At 46.7% G+C, this 26,364-nt stretch overlaps 1 protein-coding gene across 1 annotated transcript in view; it reads left to right on the top strand.

The window, feature by feature from the left end:
• The window catches only part of RNF128 (ring finger protein 128), a 28,470-nt gene continuing 2,106 nt past the window's right edge, over positions 1-26,364 (top strand). The window contains exons 1-6 of the mRNA XM_075435533.1: positions 1-436; positions 14,563-14,810; positions 21,317-21,388; positions 21,972-22,054; positions 24,626-24,722; positions 25,571-25,736. Of these exons, the coding sequence (XP_075291648.1) occupies positions 1-436; positions 14,563-14,810; positions 21,317-21,388; positions 21,972-22,054; positions 24,626-24,722; positions 25,571-25,736 (1,102 nt within the window). The remainder of the gene's footprint in view (positions 437-14,562; positions 14,811-21,316; positions 21,389-21,971; positions 22,055-24,625; positions 24,723-25,570; positions 25,737-26,364) is intronic.

Raw genomic sequence — 26,364 nt, 5'->3', positions numbered from 1 at the left:
ATGGGGCCGGCGGCCGCGCTGCTGGCGCTGGGCGCGCTGCTCTGTGCCGCCCCGCCGGGGCCCCGGGCCGCGGCCGCGGTCTGGACGGCCTGGCTGAACGTGTCGTGGGAGGGCGGCGGGGACCGCAACCGGAGCGGCTGGGAGGCGAGCGAGAGCGGCCTGTACGGGCAGGACTCGCCGCTGCAGCCGGCCGCGGGGCTGCTGGTGCTGCCCGACGGCCGCGACTCCTTCAACGCCTGCAGCGCCCGCACCAACTTCAGCGGGGCCCCGGCGGGCGGCGGGGGGGCCCCCCCGGGCTGGCTCGCCCTCATCCAGCGCGGCGGCGGCTGCTCCTTCGCCGACAAGATCCGGCTGGCGGCCGAGCGAGGAGCCGCCGCCGCCGTCATCTACAACTATCGCGGCACCGGCAACGAGGTGCTGCCCATGTCCCACCACGGTGAGCCCGGGCCGGGGGCTGCGGCGGGGCGCGGGGCCGGTCGCACCCGGGGTGCTCGGGGAGGGACGGGGGGTTTCCCTGCCGCGGACGGGTCTGTGCCCGGGGGAGCGGGCGCTGCTGGGAGCGCTGCCCGTGTTGGCTCTCCTCCGGTTAGCGAGCGGCGATGGCTGCGCTGAGGTCTGAGGGCGAGCCGGCGGCTCTGCCCGCGGGGGTGGAAGAGTGGCCCCGGCTCTGTGCGGGTTCCCTGCGTGACCGGGTAGTAGCTGATGGATGCTGGGCTGTTTAAAGCCTGTGAAGTAGATTCGGGCCTGAAACAGGCTGGGTCTCCACACTTATAGGTTCTTCCCCGTGTCCTGCGCGCTCGCGAGCACCGAAGCGGGCGGAGGACGAGGCTGGCTGGCTCTTCGGTGGGTAGCTCCTCACCAGCCAAACGCCGCTCCCAACGCAAGCGGCCAAAGCCCTTTGAAAGGCTGTGTCCATTTTGCAGAGGCTGATGACAGAGCCTCTCTCCCCTCGCTATAGAAAGCCTCCTACATGCCGACAGTAGGGGTTTGGTGGTTTTTCCCTCCGAACTGCCCAGCTTTCCAAGGAGGAGTGAGGTTTAGCTGTACTTCAGGCTGGTGTTCCCCGAGAGACAGCCCTGGGCTGAGCGGGGTGGGACTGCTTCGGTAATGGCAGGGGCAGGCGCTGTGCCCACGGTGGGCAGGGTGGGCTGGCTTCGGCGGCTTGTGGGGTGATGCTCACACAGCTCGCGGGTGCGCTGGTATTTGGCTGGGTGGCCCTGCTTTGGGAAGCCACGTCTTCTGGAGTGGCTTCCCAAAGCAACATGTGGCTTTCCATACAACAGTGGAAATGAATAGTGAGCCTTAAAGCTTCGACTGGTTCGAAAAATAATTGTATCCTTGCAGCAGCCCCCTTGGAAGGGGTGGAGAGGAGTTCTCTCTGTTGGCGGTGGAGGTGGGTGTTCTGGTGAGACAAGGAAACGGTAGCTGCCTCCAGAGATTCACTGTGTGCAATCTTAATGAGCTGTATGACTGGTGGTAGCGGAGGCTTGAAGAGTTTAAAGCGTACAATCTGGATGGACTCTGGCCTTTCTGAGGCAGAGCTTTTTTATGTAATCAAATCATCTGCTGGCAAATGCTGTTGAGATCAGGCTGTCGCTGGGCGAGTTCCTCCTGCTTGAACTGACAGTGGCATCCCTGCTTGGAGCCGCGTTTGCTGCGCGCTGGCCTCACCCTGCAGCTCTCAGAGGAACTCCTTGGTGCTGCGGACCTGGGTAGGTCACTGCTGAACCCATTCTTGAGGGGAAGGTGTGTATGTGCCCTTGTCCCCTCCATCCCGGCCTCTGGGAGACGTACAGCATCTTAATCTTGCTAGGAGCCGTCTCGTGGAATGAGCCATCTGCTCTCTGCAGGGTCTGCTCCAAGAGAACATCCCTCCTTTCCCGTGGTGTCCTTAAGCTTTCTGCTGAGGGATATATGTCAGAGTGGCTCTAGCTGCCCCGGTTTTCCTACATGATGGGTTATGGGCTTGAGGGCATGTTGAGAGTTCCCAGCTGAACTGTAGACAAACAGGACAGGGACTTCTTGGAGAAGACAGCTTCTGTCAAACGACTTACTTCATCTGCGTGACTCCTCCTTGTCGCCTCCTAGCACAATTACTGGGCTAAGCTGGTTGCCGCTGTTGCTTTCATTCCTTGCCCTTGCTTTAGTCCCTCACTTTCTCTCCAGTTCCACCCTCCCTTTTCTTCCTTGCTGGACTTGAGTTATCTTTTTCTATTGTCACAATTGTCTGCAAGTCCCTGTTCTTGCCTCTTCCCACAGCGATGCCCTTCCTCCTGCTCATGGGGCTGTGGTGGCATGCTGTGCTGGGGCCACCCCTGCCCTATGCCCCCACTGGGAGCCAGCGCTCTCCAGGCAAACTGGACAAACATTGCAGGCTTTCAACACAGCCTGGCTGAGAGGAAGCGAGCTACGAGCCATCAGCCTCATGCGTTTTGCAAAGTGCAGGATATTCCTGCTATGGTGCTGGTGAGGTGTAGCGCTGCAGGCTGAGCTGGAGCTGAAGAGGTAAGGGCTCGCTGCTGAACTGCGCTTTGGGATGGGTCTCCTCTTCTAGCCTCCAGTGGTGGCACTGGGTGCTCTTGCTCTTCTGGAGGCAGTGGTGAGGGTGACCCCGCTCATTAAAGAACGGTTTTTGTGTAACTACAACCCCTGCTGTTGCTGTAACGGCTGTAGCTGTGCTAAAGGTGACTTCACAATCTGGGTTTCCTAATGGGCTTTATTTCTGCTTTAACTGGGCCATCATATGCCAGCAAGTGAAACCAGCCAAGCCCGAGCACTTCCTCCAAGCTGAGGCAGTGGGTGGTAGCCGGGGGGTGGCTTTGGGGCGAGGGGGAGCAAAGCCTCGGGGCTTTCCCATCTCCCGAGGTGCCAGGGGCAGCATCTCCTCTGCTGGCACCCAGCGGTGCCGAGGGCTCTCTGCGCCGCGGCGGGGCTCGGGAGCTGTCGTCTGCCCGGCAGAGAAGGACGGTCCCCGTGGGTGGCCTTTGGTGAAACGTATGGCACAGCATGCTTCTCTCTGCAGGATTTTGGTAGCACAAAGTTTGTTAACAGAAGCTTATCTAAAAGTACTGTGTGCCGCCTTCTGGGGCTGGCAAGCTTCTGGGCTTTGAAACAACTTTCTTGTTTAGACACTTAAATGTGCCTGTAGTTGACAGCAGCGTTTGTCCTGGCCATCCTCCTTCCAGAGACTGCTTTTTCTTGTAATCATCATGTTTAGTCTGAGGAATTCTTTACTGCTTATATCACTCTCTGCATGGAAACTGTTTGGTGTGCCAACTTTAAAAAAAAAAAAAACAAACAAAAAAACCCCAAAAAACCCCCCAAAAAAACCCCACCAAAACTCAAACCACCCTGGCAATGAAAACAACAGCATGCAATAAATAACCAGATCAGATATGATCAAATCCTGCCTAATCCCTTCTAACACATAGAATGTCAAGGATTTAATAGAGTCCAAAGTAATATTTACTTTGTACTTTTCTAAGCACAAAACCTTATCAATTAGCAAACTTGAGTTTTAATTGTGCTTGTTTTAAGAAGATGGTACCGCTCTGTGGCAGGCTGAGCAGGGTTTCAAAGTACAGCTCTGTGTGCTTATAATTGCACCTCTCCGTAATCTGTATTGACCTTCTGAAAAAGACATTTGATTGGCGAAAACCAGCAGCATGTGGGGGGAAAAAGTGCACCGCAAGAGTTGGTTTGTTTTAAAGGTGGACCTTGGCTTAAGATAGAACCAGGCTGTTGGGTGGCTTTGGTGTCACGGTATGGTGGTAACCATGGAAAGTGTGCTTTGGCGTTGAGTCTTTCCCTGCGGCTGGTGAAGAAGGATTCTTTGCGGGTCAGAAGGCTATTGTGATCGTTTTCTTTGGTCTCTCTCTTGTGTAACTCTAGCCTTGAGCAGCACACCACCTGATCTGCAGAGGGCTCGTTCTGGGGGAACACAGCTAAATAATTCTGGCTCAGACAGCAACAGCACGTCTCAGGCTAACAAGCTGTGGTTCAAGTGTAAACTTGCATCAGTGGGTGAAAGGGGAAGGAAAGGCTAAATATGTAGCGCTGCCGCTTGACTTGTTCTGCAGGAATTTCACTGAGGAGAAGGCTGATCTCCCTGTGTTCAGAGGAAATCGTGTATGGCAAAAGTGCGTAGCTGTGCTCTGCTCCAACTTTATGTGGGGGACGATCTTTGGAAAGCAGCTAAAACTCTGCCGTGATATTAAAAGGCTGATGTGACCTGTAAAACTGGTCCTGTTAAGGACTGAGGCAGAATAGTAGTCCCAAGGCGGGCTGTGCTGATGCTTTGCAAGTGTTGTATAAACAAATAGTCCCCCTCTCCTTTGCAGTGGGCGAAGGCTTGCGCTGAGCACACCCGAGGTGAGGAATGAGGGTGCAGGGTGTGATTAGTGACACTTCCTTGCTCTCCCATGTTCCCTGGCCATGGCCGTGTGCAGATTATTTAGCCCTTCCGACGAGCAGCTCCTTGCTGAGAAGGAGCTTGGATGGATCCACTGGGCCTGGATGGTGTTTGTAGTCGATAGTGCCTGGAGTTTGTAGTTCTTGGAGAGTAGTTATGTGATGTGTATGTGCTGCAGTGTTCTGTGTTCACTTCAGTTTGCCTGGCTGGATGGTTTAGAGTAAATTAATGTCACAGCTGCAGCAGCATTCGGGTAAGTGGCTGTGGTACAGGGGGTCTGGCTGCTGCTCCTGATCCCCACCCACAGGGTACAGTGGAGGTGTGACTGTCAGCTGGGGTCTGTGAGCAAGCATTGGAGGCACTGAGAAGCAGGATAAACTAATGGGTGCTGCTGACAGCTTCTGATCCCTGCCCTTGCTCTCTTTGGTCTAATTTAGGTACCTCTGTGCCATGGAAAACTGCAGGGTAGGCACCAACCCTTAAAGAGCCTGGAACAGGTCTGAAGTGCCCTCTCTGGGTTTACTGGGCTGCTGAAATGTGAAAGGATGAGTTAAAATCCTAAGTGACAGCTGTGGTGGTGGAGGCTTCATTGTGGGGGACATATGGCCCTAAAACAAGGACGGTGCTTGTTTGCCTCCAGCCTTGAATGTGCCAGTGAGCAGAGAGCGGTTGGGCTCAGCACTGTTCCCGGCTGTATCAGATGTGACCTGTCGTCTTTCTGCAGACAGGTGCCTTCTGGCTTACACTGTGCTGACTGACATTATTTTATTGTTAGCTCTCTCAAAGTCACTTGTTTCCAGTGAGCACTTAGCTGCCACCAGCACGTGGAGAGGAAAGGGTGTCAGCTGCGAGCTCCATCTCATATGAAGAGGGTGAGCAATGTATTTACTAAATTGAAACTGCTGAAAGCTTTTGAGTAAATTCACCAAAGAATTTTCATTAGGGAATGTTGATTGCAATTTCTCAGCAGGGTTTTAGATGCTGTTTGCTAGGTTGAAAGATGATGCTCTACTCTTGCAAGTGCCACTGAGTAAATAGCATGTGAAGAGAGCTGCCCTGCAGATCTCCTTCATCTCGGTGCCCTACATAAGTGTACTGTCTTGGCTGCTGTTTTAAAGGATGATTTCGTATTCTAAATGTTCTAAGATTTAGGGCCTGGCAGCATTTACATAAGTCTCAAAGGCTCAGAAGGGGTGGAAAAAAGGAAAAAAGGCTGATAATTGTTGGATTCACTTGGCAAATAAGAACTTCTAACACTACTGAAACTAAATGGAGTGCAGGTTGGTTTCTACCTCCAGTATCCCCTGGGGACCCATGGAAACTCATGCCGTATAAAACTACATTTGATCGTGATGTGATCCCTTAAACACCCAGCCTGTTTGGTAAAAGCTTCCCCACGATGCTTAGTGTGGACATCTTCCTTATCCACAGTAACTGCTGGGTGACCGACCGGTCTGGAGGCCAACCTCGCCAAAGAGTCCCCCTCGGCAAACATGGGTGGTAGTTCCCAAGCAGTGCTGTCCCATTAGTAAATGCAGCCTTGATAAGGAGCACACGGTGGTGTGTTTCCAGGCAGAGACTGCTGTGGGCATGAATTCTCCAAAATAGGTGTTCCTTTGCGCAACAAACCCACCAGTTAGCAGGAGGTTTCTCTTCCCTCTCTTCTGTCCTCATCATGCTGAGGAGCTTCTAAGGCTCCCTCTCATCTTTAAATTTCTCTGTAATGATTCACCCCCCTACCTGTTCTGTTTTGTGTGTTTTTAATTTTATTTTTAAGCTATTACTTCCTACTCCTGAGTACTCCTGCCAATTTTTGCAACTTTTTCAAGTGTCTTGCTGTTGAATGTTTACCTCTAGTTTGAGAGACTTCTAAGCTGAGGAGGAAGCCATCAGGCATGGTGCCAGCTGCCAAGTAAAGCAAGCTGAAAGTAGATTTCATTGAGCTTGGGTGATACTGTGAGCAAGAAGAGAGAGAGTTCAATCAAAAAGCTGGAGTCATAAGGGGCTGTTGCTTTAAATAATTGCAAAGTAGCCTGGAAGGGAGTAATTCTTATATCTTGGTGCCAGGTAATGTTTGGGGTGGAGAGCATGCAGAGCAGGAGAAGAGGGAGGGACAAGCCTACCTACCTGTCAGCTTACCCAAGGCTTAAACTGCTCCTGGAGAGTTCATCCAGCTCCCCTCTTCCAAAGGGGAGAGCTTATGGCAGGGCAGCGAAGGCATGAGGATGACGATGCTTGCTCTGACAGCGTCTGTGTTGGAGGATGGGTGCTGGGATAGGTGCTGCTCACTCAGATCTGCATTCCGGGCAAGACTTGACCTTGTGTATGTGGATGAGAGCAATCATTAATTTTTTGGTCAACGTTGTACCGCTGATGAGAGCGGAGCTAGCGCGTGGGCGTCTGGTTCCCTAGCACTTCTGAGGCGGGGTGTAGCCCTCGTGTCCGTAGCATGGTGTGATGCCGAAACACAATGGCTTTTGTGCGCCGCGTCGGCCTTTCATCCGCGCTGAATTACATCACGGCTGTAATATCGGCTCGGGCTGTGTACACTGTTGGTTTATTTTCCCTTGTACTGTAACAGATAACTTAAACCTGTACCAGCCTGTTGGATCTTTTTTTTTTTTCTTTTAAAACCTGAAAGATGATATATTAAATTTTCCTCTTGCATGCCTGCAGAGCCACGTGTGCTACTTTGGTCGGAAGCTGTCGCAGAGTCAACTGGCAGTGTCTTCACATTAAAGTACAGGAGGTGGCTTGGTCTCCTAATGCTTTGTTGCTGATGTTGGGGGTTGGAGGGCTGCCAGGGGAATACTGCCGGCTCCTTTGACTGAGGCTGGAGGCACAGCTAGCGCTGGGCTTCCGTGCTGCCAGCACCGTATCGTGTAGATAAAGGCAAAGATCCAGCTACTGTCTGACCAAGGCCAGGGTTTGTATTTCGTCTCCCTAGAGAGTCTTCAGATAGTGATTCTGCTGTGCTTGGGGAGGGCCTATCCTTTCCTTGAGAATTCAAACTCCGCAGTCTGCTTTTTGCTCTTCTTTTTGTATGTGAAGCAATGAAAAGCAAGAGTAACTTCTTCCATTCTGCTTCTCCTGAGCCCGTGGCTTACGTGGTGGTCAGCTGGGGCTCTGTGTAGCTGCGGAAAGGGGGTGTGATGGGTTGTTGCCGTGGTACTGTGAACAGTTCTTGTGTGACTGCGTTGTCTGAGGACTTCTCTGCAAGATCATGCAAGCTCCTTAGAAATAAAATCCTTCATCCTGTAATAGTTCTCTGGCAGAACTTACTCAGCTGTAGCAGAATGCCTGCAGCCTTCAGTCTGTTAATAATTGCATCCTGCATTTCTCGGTCCTTTTAAAGCATTCAGAGAACACAGTTCATCGGTTATCTCCTGAATTGCTGTTTAATTCCTTGGTGAAACAAAAAAAGGTGATCCTTTTTTTAAAAAAGATAAAATTCTTGGTTTATCTGGACTCACTCTGCCACTGCAATGTTAAACAACTTCTGCTTGTCAAAAAAGACCCAAGCTTCCTGACAGAAAATCCCTTCTACACAGGGAAAGATAACGTTTAGCTTTCAGAGAGAGTTACTGTACTGGTTCCTTTCCTTCCCCCTCCAGTGACTTCTGTGAAACTTTCTCCTCGATCTTAAAAACCTGGTTGAATCCGAAGGAAAGCTCGGTGTTGGCAGGCTGTGAGGCTAGAGTCTGGCGGAGAAGGGTTGCCGATGCCCCTGGACCAAGGGCTGTTTACAGGGGTACCCGAGGGCTGGGGTCGGCAAGCCCCGGACTCCTGGCGAGGGGAAGCTGTGGCTCTGGCCTGGGAGACACGGTGGTTGCACAAGGCGCGATAATACCGGCAAAGCTCCGGGCACTTGAGTTCACTCTGCCTAAAGATGGTGCAGAACTTCAGACTTTCAGAAAAAGGGGGGGAGGGAAAGAAAATCTGGCAAATCTGAAATGTTGGCGCTCACATGTGGCATGCCAGCCTTTTCCTTGTTCTGAAATCACCTGCCTACATACCATGGTTTGTATCTTCTTCCTTAAAGACGCCTACAAAAAAACTTACTGCCTTCCTCAAATGTTCTCACCAAACTACATTGTAGCTAGGTACACACGTTCCCAAAGGGGAGAGGGTCCTATTGCGCTGTTTTACAGCCTGTTCATGGCAAATGGTGATAGAGACATTAGAAGGGTTTGGCTTTCGCTGTCTGAGGACAATAAAGATCTGTAGAACTTGCCCCAGGTTACACTGAGGCCTTTAAACTGAAATGGAGTCTTTCGTGACTTAACTGAAGCTGAATTTGGTTGGTTTAAAGCAAGTTTACACAATGTGAAAGAGTTCCAATGCCTGAAAGAGCTGAGAAACGCGTTTTGGGTGAGGCTAGAGGAGCTGACTTGGAGCTGGAGTTCTGGAGTTGGCTTCCATGACATGCGAAGCTGTCAAACAGCTGGAAGTTAATTATTTAGTACAAAAAGCTTTTCCAGGGCCTCACAAGAGTCAAAAACGTACATGGCGTTTGTCAGTGTCACCTCGGAGTACTGCACAGAGAAAATGTGAAATAAAGATTTCTCTTAGATCGCATTGATGTTCTCAGTGGTGTTAGGTGGGGTGTCGGAGTCAGTGGTAGAGGAGGGGAAGGTGTGCAGAGATGGTGCCACCATTTAGAGCAGGGTGGCAAGTTCCATAACTGATTTTTTTTTTTCTTAACTTTTGAAGGCACATGATGTTTTCTGTTAGGTACCAGTGTAGTAGACCTTAAAATGGGTTGTGCCAGAAAATAGCATACAGTTGTAAAGCTGGCGTTGTGGTTAGCAGTCTGAGCCAGTTTGGTTTTCTTGGTTATGAAACTCAAGTGGTGAATAAGAAATGTGGTATTATAATAAAGATTTCTTAAATTCAAATGCTGAAAAATATTTCTTTAGTTCTAAACTTGTTTTCTGGTGGTTAATTAGCTGGGTAACTTAAATATGGCCTTCATAACTTGAGGGGGTTTTGCTAACACAGCAGAGATTTAAATTTCCTCCCCTTTCCAGGTTGTGCTCCAGCTTTATTAAATGCACAGTGCAAAAGTGACATCAAGATTAACACAGGGGCAAAGTTGTCTTTTTTCTCTGGACATCTGGAAGAAAGAAGGCAAAAATTTCAAAGTGCAACAGCAACGTTTGACTTCAGACTGTTTGCAGCTTTGAGGAGGATCAGCACGCACAAAAAGAGCGTTTCTTCCCTTTGAGCTGGCTGCCGTGCTTGGAGTTGTTTCAACTTGTGGGAGCCTGCGCCGGAGCATCGGGGAGGCAGGATTTTCCCTGGGAAAGCATGCTGGTGTAGCAACCCCCTGCTCCCCTCAGGGGAAGGTTTGCTTTCCCAGGGTGTCTCGGAAGGGATGGCTGCTGTGCAAGCGGCAGCGGGTGATGCTTAGGCAGTGCCCTGCCATTGTTTGGATGTTCTCATGCAGCGAGTGGCTCGGCTGCAAGGCTGGAGACACAGGACACTAGGGATAAATTTTAATTATGGTTAAGGTAGCATTCAACTCATCCCAGGTGAGGAACTGTGCCTGTTACGTTCACACACAGAGCTAGCAGCTGTGCTCTTGGAGGGCTGGCGGGGCCTTCCCATGCTCCCCATTAGCACAGGCTTCAAGTCAAGACCACGAGCAAGTTCAGTGTCACCATCGCAGAGTCGCTTGTGGGCAGAGCTTTCCTGTAAGTCAGCATGCTGTGGTCTCCCGGCTTTGAAGTCTTACTCTGCTCTATTCCACCTGGTGCACCTAGTGTAGCTCCCTTCTAAAGTTTTATTTTCTCTTTCTGTGTCATAGAAAGGCTTCAACAGTAGTGAGTTTTGTGGGCTGGGCAGAAAGCCTTCAGTCATGTAGCCTCTAATCGCTGCAAAACCTGGTGCATGCCTTAATCTTTGAATCTCCTCAATGCTTTGTGAACTGTGGACCACCTGGAAGCTGTACTGTAACTGCCTGAAGGGGTGGACAACGTCAACAGATTCCCAACAGAGAAGTGAGAAAGGAATGCTCGTTACTGGAGTGTAATCAATATCTGTGGAAAACCAATTCCCTTTTCACTAAAAAAAAAACAGGGGGAAGGAATTTCACTGTAACACCCAGAGAAACCTGCTTGTAGTGTTTCTAGAAGTTGTAATTATACATGCAATATGTCCGGGAAGGAGGTCGTTCCAGTAAGCTGCTAGGGCTGCTCATTCCTTCACTTGCATGAGGGAGGAAGGAAAAAAAAATTAGGTGAGTCTGAAAACCCAGCCTCCTGTGGGAATTGGCTTGCAGCTTTGTTCACCCTGAACCCACCATGACAGCTCTTCTGAGCGGCGTCTGTGGGGAGAGGGTTTATGGTGATGGCCGTGCAATTATGGAGACCATGGAGGTGTCGATGCTGTGCTCTGGCATGCATCTGCAACGCAAGTGTTGCCTTCAGGTAAGCCATGGGGTCCCACCACGCTTAGCAGTGGCACACAGGGGCCTGCTCATCTGGGGCTTAGTCGTATGTAGTAGCTCAGAGCTACAGTTCTGGTTATCCTGTCTGTTGTGTGTACTTAATCTGAATCAGGTAGGCAGTGCTTTGCTGTACCTTGTTTTAAAGCTGGGGATTTTGTTGGCCCCAAGATCTAATCCTTGCCTCGGTGTGCTTTAATGCATGAACAGATTGCGATTTTTAGCTAAAAATAACCCCTATGAAGGCATTGATTAGGTTACATCGCAGTCTGCTAAGTATTGTGGGGTGGCTGTTTTCCAGGACCTACAAGTTGCTTGGTTCAAATTAGAATTACCTGTAGCACACACAGGAGTAGCACTGGATTACAATAATCCCCTTAACAAATGTGAAAAAGCAGGTGTTCACTATGCAAAAGTTAGTGCTGCCAGTTCTGTGCACCTCTTGCACATGGCATTTCTCTGCCGAATCGCCAAACCTGTCACTTCATGTTTGCAGGAAGCAGAAACGTAGTGGCAGAACAAGGGAGGCCTTTGCAGGGCAGAGTTCAATGTAGGTATTTATGTTGGTATAAATAGATGCTACTCCACTCTGCATCGAAGTAAACCTGATACAGGAAGGTAAAACTTCGATCCCAGTCATGCACTCCCCTTGTGTGCCAGATGGGCTTGTGTCCCAGCTCTGCCCTTGCCTCAACAAACCCTTAAGTGCTTGTGCTCCATCTGTGCAAACCTGTGTCTGCGGAACAGCGTCCTGCGGATTTTGACCGTCGTGCTGCCTTATCATTTGGGAGGTACCTTCTGCAAAACTCTGCAGCTATGGAGGCAGAGTGTATTTATCTAAAGACTTGAATAACTTTCCCTCTCCAATTTCTCAGGAGATGGGAAAGGAGAGGGAATGTTTAACTAAACAGGTCTGTCTTCTGTTTAGCAGTGAGCCCATTATTAGCTAAACAGGCAGCAGCTCAATCTCACCTTCTAATGCCCCTTGAAAACTGTTGCAGAAAGCTTTACCTGAATCGCAAAAGCCGACACCTGGATGAGGAACTTGGGGTTTCTATGAGGTTTTTGCCACGCACAACTAATTGACTTTCGTCTTGCTTTGCTGGAGTCTGTGGGGTGAAAAGCTGACGGTTCAGGGCAGCTGCTATGCTCAGACACCTCTGCAGGTGTCCCTCAGATAGCTCGTTTCCATTAACGTGCCCAGGCACTGTCAGGAGCCTCTGTCTAGGTCGGTGGTTTCCAAGGCACAGTAACGCGTTTCAGTACGTGTCGTGATGGGACCCATCTAGCAGCTCAGGCAGCATTGGGTGGGGGTGATCTGAGCTGGTTTTATTCTAGAAGCACAGCTGTAGTCCTGAACAGGGATTCTGGGCATCTATTGTAGCTTCAGGCTAGTAGGGCATCATTGAATCTCCTCTTGGCAGGCGAAGGAGGCCTTGCTTTCTGCCAGGTGAGGGTGATGCCCCCATGACAGGCCCTGTGTGGTGGTGCTGGAGTCTTGTTTAGTCCCTGTCCAAGAGGAACTTCTGAGGTGACTAAACTCCTGTGCCACCAATGGCCAGAAATCAGGTGCAGGTTCTGGCTTCCTCTCCGCTGTTGTTGGCACAAGGCATTTGTTTAACTTCATGTGGTGTCAGGTTAGCTCACCTCTAATTGCCTGGTCTCTAACTGTTGGTCCTAAGAGTTTGCATGGCAAAATATTGAAGGTGAGTGCTGATGTATGTTGGTGGGGGTTCGCTCCGAGGGTGGGGGGTAGTGCATGGAAATGACCACTCTCTTGCCTCTGCCCATGTTGCTCCAGGGTCAATGCTACCAGCTGGCTGCTCACACGTGTTTCCCTAAAGCAGAGCTGGAACTGTGAGAGAAACCTCTGGGGGGAAAAAGTGCCAGCAAAAGACTTAAAACTGTCATCTGATGACGTCTGGGTGGACTGATTAGCCTGAAAATTAAATTGAAGGGTTTTTTTTTCTTTAAGGGTAGAACTTGTTTGCAGCCAACAGCTTAGTAGCTGAAGTGGTTTTGCAGGCTGATGGTGACATTTCATTATCAGGAATCCCCACACTACATCTTGTATTGCGCATAACCACAAGCTATATTTGACTAGTGAGACATGCAGAAGCGGAGGGGAATAAGGCAGAACAAGTTTTTTTTGGCAGGCTTTTTATTTTCTTGTTGTCACAGCCTGTTCTTCCACACTTTCTTCTGTGCTTATGAAAGGAAGTCTCAGCGTCTGACTTGACCCATGCTTAATTCTTTACTTGCTCCTAACACCTGTCTCAAGCTCATTTTATAATGGACATATAAGCTTTAATTCATTGTAAAGGACAGCAGTAATTTTTTTTCCTCTTCTCTGTGATGTACTTCTCATTACAAGGAGCTTTCTGAATAAATGATGGGTTAGTCACACTGAGGAGAGTCGCTAGACATCATGCTTAGCCATCTTGGATCAAAGGCATTATGTGAACAAGCTAGAAAATGAGTAAGCGCTTTCTCAAATGCGTCTGATAGCTGAAAGTTGGATAAGGTTTCTCTTAATGGAGGTGGGGGAAATTGGTCTCCCCATTAAAAAGTGTTTGGCTGGGAGTTTAGCTAAAAATAGCTCTTCTGTAGCAGCATTTATTCTTCCACTGTGTAATATCTATTATAAATGTTGTGCAGCTGATGGTGTAATGCAGTGAGACTGCTGACTGGCCAGTCTTCAAATCCGCTTTTCTTGTATTTAGTTTAGAAGGAGGCTAGTGACAATTTGCTCATCTCCCTTTCTCCCTTTTTTTTTCCTCCTAAGAACTTCTCTGTTATATTGGGAGTGCCTGAAGTTCCTGCAAATAGCATGAAGTGTCCTCAAGCACTTGCTTGTCACCGAAATGCAAGCAGCTTTGTTCTGGTCTGTACTTGGTGACCAGAGTTACTTGAAATGTCTTCCTACCGTGAAACCCTTGGCTCTGCTCATGGCTTGTAATGATGTTCAACTGAATAAGTGAAATCTGTTGTTAAAATCTGGATGGAGTTTGCCATCTGTCACCAACTGTTTAAAAGCAGAGCACACCTCAGTATTTGCTTCCCACTGAATTTGCATTGGAAACACACAACAACATTTATGGTTCACAGCCAAATTTCACTCAAACATTTCTCAATTGTTTCTGAAGATACAGAAGCAAAGGCTGATCTGTGGCTTTGCTCAGTGTCTAAGGAAGTACTCCGCAGCACTGCCAAACTTAGAAAAGAGGTGTTAAAAAGTAGCAGCAGAGCAGGGAGGGAGCTGGATCCGTTATAGAAAGGGTCCCTAAGCCACCAGCTGTGTACCTGGCATCCCTGAGCTCCTGGAGGTACCGCAGTCCCTAGCGACCTCGCTCTGTATATGGTTTATTTCTGACTTCATGTAGTTCAAAGGCACAAAGTTAAAATGTAAGTCACCAAACTGTTGAGTCTAAAATAATGACAATGTGTGTCCTCTATGGTAGTAAGGAGTGCTGTGGAGAGGAATGAATTATAAATGTGGTTCACTTATGCAGCTCATAAGTAATCGGACGTCCCTTTCAGCTGAACAAGCAGATGGAGGTGGCACTTATTCCATCAGCTCATGTTGAGCCTGCAGATGCCAGTTAGAAACTTTCCAGTCTGTTCTTCAGTACTTGAACATCAAAGACAATGACTTTGATACAACATCTGGGAACTGAGCATGGATTCCTCTTCTCCTTTGCAGGTGCTGAAAGCATTGTTGCAATTATGATTGACAACCTGAAAGGCATGGAGATCTTACACCGGATTGAGAGTGGCTTGAGAGTGACCATGGTTATTGAAGTGGGGAAAAAGCATGGTCCTTGGATGAATCAATACTCCATCTTTTTCATCTCGATGTTGCTTGTCATTGTCACAGCAGCAACCGTGGGATACTTTGGTTTTTATTCTGCTTGGAGATTTAGGATTGCAAGGGCCCAGTCCGAGAATCAGGTGAGTCTCTGTGTGCCATTGCTTTTTTGAAACCCTGAGCCTTCATTCTGTGGGTCTTGAGGGCAAAATACTGGTTGAGCACCAAAATTACTGAATTTGTTCCTTCCACAGGAAGGAGAGAGTGTGATCTTTAAAATGCAAAGAGATATATTTTTGAACAGCTTAAAACTTTCCAAAGAAACAGCAAAAAGTAAACCATCTGGAGAAAGCAACTGATAGTGTTTAGCTAACTTCATCTCCTACAAATTTGACTCCCTGAACTTCAGTGCAGCCGTAATGCTGGTGTATTGGAGGCGGTGAGAGAGCTCAACTGCTTTTAGCTGACCCTCACACTTCCCACATAGCACTGCCTATGTGCTAGCTGTAATGTGAGACACGACTGAGAATATGTCTGCAAAATGGTGCATGACTTTGGCTTCCTTTCTGTAGACCGCAAGTTGGGAAAACTGCTGCTTGTTGAAAGCGGCTTTCTGACGGAAAGCTTCTGAGAATTGCAGTGACAGCCTCAATTAGGAGTTGAAAAAAAGAGGACTGTTAAACTGTGTTCTTTTTAAACCCCAGGCAGGGAGCTGCTAATGAGTTAAGTTTCCAAGTAAGTCTCTTCTGTGCAATAATCTGATCAGCTGATAGGACTACTGCTTACAGCTTTGTCTTCAGTCTGAGCAGACCCGCCTTATACCTGCTCCTTCAGGGCTTAAGCAAGAGCCTTAGACATAAAGTCCTGGCATGACATCTGTCAAAGGTGATGGGCAGCAGCAGGAACAAGATCTGAGTGGCTCAGACGTGAGTACTTCAGCCTTGCCCGTACAGCTGCTTTGCAAAGGAGACCGTTGGTATTTGCAGTGCTTCTTGCGGGAGCTGCCTGAACTCTGAAAGAAGAGTTTTTACAGAGTCCTTCCCTACAGACAGCGATAGCACGAGCATCTTGCTCTAGCTGGGCTCAGAGGGTGTGAATTATCTCTGGATTAGTGGTTAGAGAGTTAAAGAAGGGACAGATGTCTCTGCCATTGTAAAGACCTGCCCCACTGAGCTTCTCTGGTGTCCTGGAGATTGCAGGGCCCTTGAGCAAGATCCTTCTGAAATAAGCTGGTAAAGCTAGAAGTTGGACACAAGTGTTGAAATCCAGGCCAGTTTCAGGCTTCTGTAACATTTTAGGACTGGCACCTGTAAAGTGTTAATGTGCAGAACTATTGCTGTTCTTGGCAGGCGAAGAGACTAGCTGGAGCGAATGACAGCAGTACTCCTGGAGTTGAATGCTGGGTTCTATCTAGTAATCACAGAACTGAACTCAGTGGAGTTTGTGTTCTGAAATCCTGTTGTCTAAGTGTAACCTTGCTGATGATGGTCGGCTGGCTATCTGCATACTGCGCCTAGAGATCTAACAGTGAGCTCAGCTGGATTTATGCCTCATCTAAGCTGTGTCTGCCTCAACTTCTGGACCAGGCCTCCTACAAGTGCTTTGTTTTAGCCCGTTTATATCTTCTGGTGTTACGCCACACCTGGAAGTGGTGTGAGGATGCAAAAAGGGAATAAGGATGCAATAAGGGAATAGTTGGAAGAGCAGTATTGCAAGTTGTCATCTGCCTGTGGGATGTAGCATTGCCACTCCTGGATGTCCTATGTCTCTGGAGTACTTTTCATGAGGGATGGTACAGAGCTCTGTAGCTTGATGCTGTCCTCTTGCTGACATCTGTGGACGGAGATGCGCACTGTCTCCTGCTGATGAATTCCCTCTTTCATTCCCTACCATCTACCCTAGTATCAGAACTCTGTTCAATGCCAGACAGACCTGAGCAGGAAAAACGGGACACCCTAGAAGCTGCTCTGCAAAAGACATTTTTTATCAAATCGCCTGAAAATTTTTCCTCCTTTGAAGGTGTTTAACAGAGCGGTTGTGGAAGTCCAGCTCTGTTCTGAGCTATCAGGCTTTCAACAAACTACAGATGTTGTTAGTGCCGCAGTGGTAGATGGTACTGGGAAAATCCAGTCTGCTTGGCTAGCACCTTCACAAACTGTTTCTATCTTGGGCTCTGTGTGCACAAGTAGTTTACTTTAGATTGAAATAACATTGATAAATGACATGCCAGTTCCACATGATTTCAGCTGGACTGAAATTAAGGAGCCTTAAAAAGTGCTTTATAAAGTATAAGAATAGAAGAAAGCTTCTCTGCTGTCAGGGGGTAAAAATGTTCTGTTTGGTGAAAGTGAAACTCGAGACAATCCAGAATTGTTTTCAATTGTTTTTATACCATGGCGTCTAAAAACTGACCTCACAATGATTAGATAAGCGAAGAATAACAAGGAAGTCCTTGTTAGTGAAGGTGAACTACCAAAAGGTGATGCTACAGTGTTCCCTGTTAGCCAGCTGATTGGATTTTCAGTGTATATCCAAAGTCTGAGACTTCTAGTGCTTTGGCTCCCTGAAATACTGAAAGTTAGTCAAACAGCTTACCAGCTTGCATGCTACATGGTGAGCCTTCCTGTTATCGTTCAGCCCTTGGGAAACTCAGATCACCTGGACTTCAGTCTGTTATCTGGTGGAGTAAAATCTTGTGTTCTTTATTGCACAAATGTCTAAGGGTTATACGTTCATTTGGGGGATGTTTTTAGGAAACAGTCAAGTGCATTGATAGTTAAGTATTACAATTTTTCCCTTTTTCAGAAGTGAGCTGCTGTTCTGAATGCACCCCTTTACCCAGTGTTAACTACTCTTCAAAGTCTGCTTTTTTTTTGACCTTCTCTGTTGGATTGTATTGCTATTGTATGAGGAGTCTTTTAAAGTGTCAGTGTACCATCTGAATCAAAATTAACACTTCTGAATTGCTCTACAGAGTGATATGATGAGCTAATTGTGCTATGTGATAATGATGCTTTGCAGCTTGTCTTTTGTACGTTCAGGTTCCTGAATGTTTGGCTTGTTCTTGGGGACTGAGCCCCAGCAAAGCTCTTGCGTTGGACTGAAAAGGGCGATGGAGCTTGAGCCTCGCTTGCTTACTAAGGGGTAGAACAGAAAGAGGGGAGACCACTTTCTAGATGCTTTATTTCTTCTGCAAAAGCTTCTCGAAAATGGGAGTCTGGCTAGATATGTGTTTCGTTCATGCATGGGACTAGTAGTAACCCCTGCTTGAACTGGCTGGCTTCCAGGTGTTACCATACTGGCAATATGTTTTTCCTTTTATTTTGACTTGAGGGAAAATCCTCAGACTTCAGTGCCTTCTGAAGCAATCTCTTGTTTTGCAGACAGTCAGGCTGTTGAATACCTTTAAGCTTTGCTGTTTGCCAATGCAGTTTCTGTACTTCTTGGTATGACTACTTGCTGCTTCTGGTGAAAGCACTTTCTCTGGACGGCTTGATCACATATGGCCCAGTTTTTAAATATGTTCTCCTCTGCAGACTTTTCTTGAAGGCAGCAGCTGTCTCTCACTCAGCTTGAGCAGGAATTGTGTATAAGTCAGTAATGTAAAACTGTGCAGACCATTTGTTTTAAAAAGTTGAGTGACTGTTGGGAAGAGCTGGTCATGTTGTCTTGTGGTCCAAGCGAAAACAAAAGTTTAGTAGCACATCTGTCCTAACTGTGAGTTAAAATAGAGTAGCTTTTTCCTCATGAGCCAACTAGCTCAATCATTTACAATGTGCTATTCTTATCTGAATGCATATTTTCTTCTGGATTTGAAACTCAAACCCACACCTCTGTGATCTCTTATTGCATCTTGAGGTCTGAGAGCAAGAAGGTGGAAAGACAAGGCAAGTGTGGTAGGTGGCTTGTTACCTTTCTAGTCAGCGGAGCACTGGCAAATTCAGTTCCTCAATATATTAACCTTTCTTAATAATGCAAAACGGCCAGTGATGTTATCTGTGGTCTGGTTTCTAATTTAAGCTCAAGTCTTCACTGCCATTGGTTTCGTAAAGATTAGCTATTGCTGCTGAGAAATGACCTAATTAATGGCTTTGGAGGAGGCAAGTTGCTCAACTTTCCGCAATTCAAAACTGTTTTCATGGCAGTAGCTACCGCTAGGGGACAATTTCCTTAGCTTACAGGAGAAAAGCAAGAGTTCACGACTTCCTTAGACCTTGCCGGTCTGCATTGCCATGACTGTGGTCGCAGGGTGCTGGGAAGGCACCCTTATGCAGAAAGGGTTGGAAATAAAATTGGCAGCGTTGGACTGTGGAAGACTGAGGACTCAGCAACAGCAAACCTAATTTTCCCAGTTAGGTACCTCTGTACTTAAACATGCCAGAGCCTGGATAGGAGCCAGGACCTTACCTGTTTTATGATATGACTCTTTTTTTTCCTGCCTCAGCTTAGCTATTTTTTTCTAGAGTTGCTGGGTTGGGGCTTTTAGACTTTTAACATCATTAATATTTAATGTTTGCTTGAAAAATTTTGCTTCGCAAAATGCTTTGACATTCTAAGCTTGAGTATCCTGGGTCTCCTGGTAGGCTATTCAAGAAAAAGCTTCCTCTTGCAAGCTTTCTTTTGTTCCCCCGGAGAGGTGTTCTTCTGTATTTACCAAAATCAATGTTAAAGGTGACTTTGCCATTGGTGCATTTCATGAAGAGCAATTAAACTTGTGCCCAGGCAAAACTTAAAATATTGTTTTGGTAAATTATTAACGATACAGCCAGTTGGGTCCTGCCTAATATGCTTGGCCTGGCATTAGATGTGTAGATTAGATACTGTATGAGGGAGTACATTCCTAGAAAGTTTAGTTTTCAATTAATAACAAGTAGAGGTGACAGTTCTGGCTGTGTATGAGAAGTACTAATGAGAGGTACTGCGTTCCTGCTCTGTTGATGTTGCCACGTTTGCTGCTGACACTTTGGGGGGGGCCTCAGTGTTGACTGAGATGAGTGTGTGACTGTTGATCTGTGGCTTCAGTCAAAGCATTGACAAGTTAACCTTAAGTGACGTACAGAAACAGGTATTGATGTCTTCAGCAGAAGAACTTTACAAGCTTCAAAGAAAACTTGAATAGTTCTTGTTCCTAAAAAATATACCTGAAAACTTGTTTGCATCCTTCACCTTTGGGTTGTATGCATCTCTTCCTTGATAGTTGTTAACAGCTATCAACTATTAAACTGCTAAAAGCGTGCACATGATGATCGTAGGACCCCAAAACAACGCTGATATACAGGTCATTTTGCACCAAAACTGTTTGACAGGGTCCCAGCAGACCATATAACTCAGCTTGTTTGCGTTAACTGCTTCAGCACAGGGAAACTTATGCAGACTTGAATTACCAATTCTTGCTGAGTTTGTTAGGTGTCAGCAGCATCCCTCCATCCTCTTGTTGCATCTGTGCTTGTGCCACCAGCACTGCACCTTCATCCCAGAAAAGATTCCTGTAACTGAACTAAAAAGCTTAAGGGGATGTAATGCTGGAAAGTTTAACAGTGTGGGGTTCCCGCGCTGGGCAGCTGAATTCGGAAGAGGATTTTCTGTTAGCTGCAAAACTGGAGCCTCGTCTGTGCCTAAGAGAAGCGTTGTGTTGGGACGGCACTGCCGGAGCTGCCTGATATCCCTCTGTGTCCAGAGGCAATCAGTGCACTGGGGAGGGAGAGGACAGTCATATTCTTCGCGTTGGTGGAACAGCACCAACCTGTGACCTTTAAACAGGGATGCTGGCTCCTGTGCTAATTAAATGCTTTGCAGTGACAGCTGGACAGCAACAGTTGCCACGCAAGCTGGGCTTCTGCTGCCTGCTCATCTCTGCCCTGCTATCATGACAGCAGCGAGCAAATCATTGCGTGAAAGGGAATGCTTCCTCCTCTGCTTTCATTAAAGCTGCCCTGTCATCCACCCGGGGCTAGCCGTTTGATTTGTTTCACACCTTGTGTCACAAGGAGGGGGAGAAATAGCTCTGAGCCCTTCTTTATTTTCCTTTGCACATGCTACTTTGAACCAATATTGGGATAGAACTGCGTTCTTTCACTTGGCGGGAGCAATCGGTGCCAGGAGGCTCCCGAGCAGTTTGTGTGCTCTGTAAAGCCGTTGTGGCAGAGGACTGGTTCAGGGTGCGGCGGTGGTAGCTGGGCTGACTGGAAAAGAATCACTGCTTTCATCAGGGTATGAGTTTGTGGCAGGAAGTTGTCATAAAGTGAGTAGTTAAAATTATTGATGGTCAGACTCAGTGTTTGTTCTTCTGCACCAAGTCAGTTTGAAGGCTTCTGTTTGTTTTGTCTGGGTCTAATCTGATCAAGGTATTCTCACATCTTCTCAAGAAAGAAATCCTTGAAATTCCTGTGCTTTGTGAAAAGGTTAGGTAAAAAAAAGCATATGCAAATACCTTATTGGTGTGTCATCTGCAGTCAATAACCACACCAGTATGTCCTGAAACTCTGCTTCATGGTGTCTCTAGATAGCGAGGTCATGCTTACTTGGCTTGTTTTGATAATATCTGGGTTATAAAACTGGTGCGTGCTTGCGGTAGGCACCTGGGTAAGTATTAGTAACCACCGCTTAAAGAGAAAAATGACTGTTTAACCAGGACTACTTTCTGTTACAGCGACAGCTAAAGGGCCAGGTGAAGAAGGCCGTTGAACAGTTACAGCTGCGCACCCTGAAGCAGGGGGACAAGGTATGACTGATCCCATCATCTCCCCAGCATTAGGGCACGCTCTTTGCGTGGAGCCCAGAGGGTCGGCCTTGGTACTGGAGCAGGATGCAGACGTCTGAGTCAGTAACTGTCTCTTGAAGAGATGGTTCCTCTTTCAGACCAGGTCCTCTTCGGGGGTGCAAGACTTTCCAATTCACACGTTCTCATAATTAAGATTATTTTTTTAGCTGCTTGCTTGTAGTCTTTCTGAGATGAGAGGTCCTAATTTGCTCACATGGATGCTTAAAGGTAAGCTAGTAATTATAGTCAGCTTCCCTGGCTATTCTTTTTGTAACTAAAACTGGAGGTAGCAGTTTCTAACCCTCTACAGTAGTGCCTCAAACAATCCAATGATGGTTTGCAGCTGGACTTCTAAACCAAGGGATTAAACTTTCAATGCTTCTGTTAGTGTCAGCTTGACTATGAGTAATCCCCATAATGTGTTTACATGCGGGAGCTGTCTTGGATTACTTTAGCTAGACCCTTTGTCTGCAGTGAATCTGCCTGTAGTTCAGAGGAAGCTCTTAAAGTCTGCTAACGCTGTAAATTAATTTCACTGCTTTAGGAAACTGATCCTGACGGAGATTGCTGTGCTGTGTGCCTCGAGCTGTACAAGCCGAACGAAGTAGTGCGTATTCTGAGTTGCGAGTAAGTTGTCTTCCAAAGTGCCCCTTAAACCAAAATCTGGAAGCATGCCTCTTGCTGGCTGTTCCTTCTGCTGTGTTAACAAAGCTGATCAAACTTTAATCAAGCTGTTGCACAGGAAGAATTCTTGAATCTCTGTCAGTGTTTTGAACAGCAGGAGCTGTGTAAATGCATACTTGTAGCGTGCCCCGATGGCCTGCGTTCATAACTTCCCTTGTGAGTGGATGGACTTGGCAGACCACAGGGCCTCCCTAGGGGATGCCAGGGCTTTTTAAAGATTTCTTCCTTTGCTGGTGTGTAAGAATGCTACCTCTAAATTGCAGATAGCTGGGAAACTAGGCCCATTTCTTGTCACTTAGTTTGCTGGTTACTGAGAGGGTTGTGCTCTTGCTAAACTTATTAAACCGTGCTAACTTTTGTAGCTTAGAAGAAGGCATTTCTATTTTTGTATGCATCATCTGAAATAGAGACCAAAATAGAGCTATAGCAGTTTATTTTTCTAGAATTCTCTACTGTTGTATCTCATTGCTGTGCTTCTGTGGAAGCCTGGTATTGTAGCACTCAGGCTTTAATCTGATTCCTCCTAAGATGAGCAATGAAGAGTTTTCAGGGCTTAAGGAAACTTGTTCTGTGGGACTTCCCCCTGTGCCTGCTGAATGGGCCTGCTCTGGCAAAGCTGCTAAAATCAGAGGGCGGCACCGTGAACTGCACAAATTTTGTATGGTAAGAGGTTTTGTAACCCTTGGAGAGGGTTACAGAAAAACACTTGGAAAAATTATGATGTAGGAAGAATCAAGTTCTGAAGAATGGAAAAATCTGTAGCTGCTGTTGTGTGCTGAGCAGTGTTATTTGTCAAACGCTATCAAATCTAAGCTGGGGTTACTTTTGCACAAGGTTACTGTTTTTCAAAAGCCTTCTTTGCTCTCTCAGCAGGACTTCTCAGCTGTTTTGGTATTATGAAGGTGGCCTGTTAAGGCATTATCAACAAACTTTCTTGATCTAATGCTTAATAGTTTAGAAAAAAAACAAAACTGAATAAGCTTCCTGGCACATGTGTTAATGATTATTCAGCTGTCTTGTCAGGTTTATGCTCGTAGGTAGTCCTGTTTAGTAATGAAGTCAGTCTCATGAGTAAAGAAGCATTTAGACAGGCTCTAGATGCTTTTGGCTGATAGGGAAATAATGTACAGTCCGGTCTCCTATCAGCTCTGCTAATCTTGATATGAACTTGCAAACAAAGCATGACTTGTGAGGTTAGGTGAGGAGCAACATTCTTTTGAATGTATTCTTTATACACAAATGTGCTGCGTTATGCTTTGCTCCGAGACTGCTTTTACACGTTTGTGATGCTTCATTCTGCTTTGGCCCAAATATAGCTCTGAGAGGCACTTGCTTAAGATGACTGAATTTGCTTGATAATCTTCACCAGTGGTGTTCTCTGCCAGTATCAACCATAATTAAATTCTCTCACATGAGTTATAAACTGATGTTTACTGCAAGAACGTACTTGATGTTGGTGGTTGACCTCAGCACTGAGACCCTACTTGTTGATATTGTGTAACTATATCTGTGAAAGAAACAAACAATTGAATGCTCCTGTGAGTCACATCGGTGGTATCCGAGTATCTGGGGTGTGTGTATTTGCAGAAGGCATTCTTGTCCAGATAGTCAAACTGAAGGCATTTATAGCAGCAGAGGTACAGAAGACCAGTATTAAGTCCAAGTACTTAAAATAGTCACGCATCAAGGAAGTCTCAGGTTGTATTCTAGCCATTACGTTGGTGCAGCTGGAGGTGCTGGTTTTATGGGCTGAACTGGAGAATTCTGGTATCGTACTGGGGCATAGGATGCTGAGCACTGGATGTGGTGATCTCTGCACTTGTCTCATAACAGATTTCTGATTAATATAGAGCAGTGCCTGTCTGCCTTGCTATTTCTATTCAGGCTGAGAGAACAGGCAAATTATGGGATTTCAAGTCTTCCTCCTAACTCTGTGGCCCAATTCAGACCCATTGTGGAACTGAGTATCTTCATACAACTGCACATTTGCATCTGTAATAGCTGAACTGTATTTACTTTTTTGAGTACACAGCCTGCCAAGTATCTGCTTGGAATACGCAGTGACTCCATAGACAAAGTAAATGTGTGGGAGTATCGTTTATCGTGAGGACGTAACTCTGAGATTGCGTAGTTTCAACAGAAACAAGTGCTATTTAGTCATCTGCATCTGCATGACAGAAGGCAACCTTAAAGCTAAGGCTGAGATGTCAATATTTGTCTTAAATTATCAGCTGGGAATGTATTGTACACAGACTTAAAAAGAATAGCGTAAGACTGATGTAACTAAGATGATAATGCTGAATTCTAGCAAGTTATACAGAGATATTAATAAGCATAAACCAGCTACAGGCTGACAGATCAATTATCCATAACTCAACTGAAACTCGTGGCAAAATAAGGTAATCCATTCCAGAATGAATAAATTGTTGGTGTTTCTAAATGGGCCTTCATAGCTGCCACATGAACAGTTTTCATGGTGTGAAACCTAACTCGTTGGTTACCTTCTTCCACCAGCCATCTCTTCCACAAGAACTGTATTGACCCCTGGCTTCTGGAGCACAGGACGTGCCCGATGTGCAAATGTGGCATCGCCAAAGTTTTCGTTGTTGAGGTAAGGCAGTAGCCTGTCTTAGTGGCAGATGCCATTATCAGTGTTATGCTAGTGTGGTAACCATGTATGGAGCTATTTCATGTTGCCTCCAGAGCATAGGTGATAAGCACAGGCATTGCCATGTCAGTGGTGAGATGCTACGGGACTAATTTCTGTGTCCTCTGTAGCGAAGCCTGCAGCTGACCTGGTCTGAGCTGGTATTACCTAAAGTCTTGGGCAGAAGGTCAACTGAAATTGATTGTAATGCATGATTGAAGAATTGCTCTTAGCTCTTGTGCTTGCAGCTAAGGGTGTTTCTCAGAGCTTTAGGCAGACTTTCACAACTCTGCTGTCCCTGAAACCAGCCTCTGTTCATTTACTGAGTACCCCGAGTCCTTGAAAAGCCAATGTGTTAGCATGTAGGGCTTTCCTGGAGCTGCGTGACTTTCTAGGTTACATAAGCAATTTCTGGTGTGTTCTGCAACTGCTCGTTGTGGCAAGTGCCAGGCAAGATGCTGTTGCCAATGCCTGACGCTGCCTGGACCAGCTAAAATGTATGCTGGAGTTTGCCTCGGGGAGGGAGATCTGACCTGAGTGGTGGGAAGAATCTATTTTCCTGGTACTGGGCAGTAAAAGCGAAGAGCTGGCTGAAGAAGGCAGAAACTGCATCTGAACTTCCTACTCAATTAGTCAGTAACTGGTTTTCACTACGATGCTGGAGGTTAACAGCAGAGATTTTTTTTTTTTCCATTTTAAGTTTTTTTTCTGGGTAGAAGTTCACTAGACTCCAGTCCTTGCAGGCACTGGTCTCCTGGAAAGGTACAGCCTCCTACAAAGTTCTAACTTAACCGCTTTCTTTTTTCGTAAAGGTGCATGTAGAAGAAGGGGCTGAGTCTGTGCAAGCCACAGCATCTAGTGGGATAACAAATATCTCTGTAGTCGACGAAGAGGATAATAGTGAAACTGCATCATCTGGGTATGCTTCTGTAGAAGGAGCAGATGAATCTGTTTTGGAGGAACACGCACCAACAGAAAGTATGTCTGTTGCTTCATCTGTCTTGCTAGATTGCTCTGCACTCTGTTGCTTATGCTGTGATTTAGGGGGCAGGTTGCCTTAGTAACATCTCAGTGCTTGAATACCTTGTTTTCCAGGGTAATCTTAATCTTCCCTTATGTTTTAGCACTTGGCTCTGACACTTGGTCTTTGTTTCAAATGAAACACAACCTAAATGTGAATTTAAAAACTGAAATCTATGAAAAGAGTAGCTGAAAATCAGAGGCTTACTACTTAAAGGCCAAAGATTTTTCTGAACATGTCCCTCATCTCATTGTGTCTTTGGAGATTTAATTTTGGATGAGTGAGTGTTGCTTTGTCACCAGATCTGTCTGCTTCAAGTAGCTAATTACTTACAGAAAACTTTTGGGGAGACAGTCCTGCTCTAGCTTAGATGGTGCAAAATAGAGATGACAAATACTTAATTGAATTTTGGATTTTGCCAAGTCTGAGTCATCTTTGAAGACTTTCAGAGAATTGTAATTGGAAAAGACTATAATCTTTTCCAAATACCTTATCTCTTTGAACAAGAGCAAATTAATTGAAAATGTCTTTTTAGTGCTCAGCTTGGCAACACTGAGCATGTGTTGGCAGTTGATATTAAAAAGG

This window comes from Opisthocomus hoazin, chromosome 14 (assembly GCF_030867145.1).
Source record: "Opisthocomus hoazin isolate bOpiHoa1 chromosome 14, bOpiHoa1.hap1, whole genome shotgun sequence".
Lineage (NCBI taxonomy): Eukaryota > Metazoa > Chordata > Aves > Opisthocomiformes > Opisthocomidae > Opisthocomus > Opisthocomus hoazin.
The sequence above is the reverse complement of the archived record's forward strand: the minus strand, read 5'-3'. Positions and strand labels throughout refer to the sequence as shown.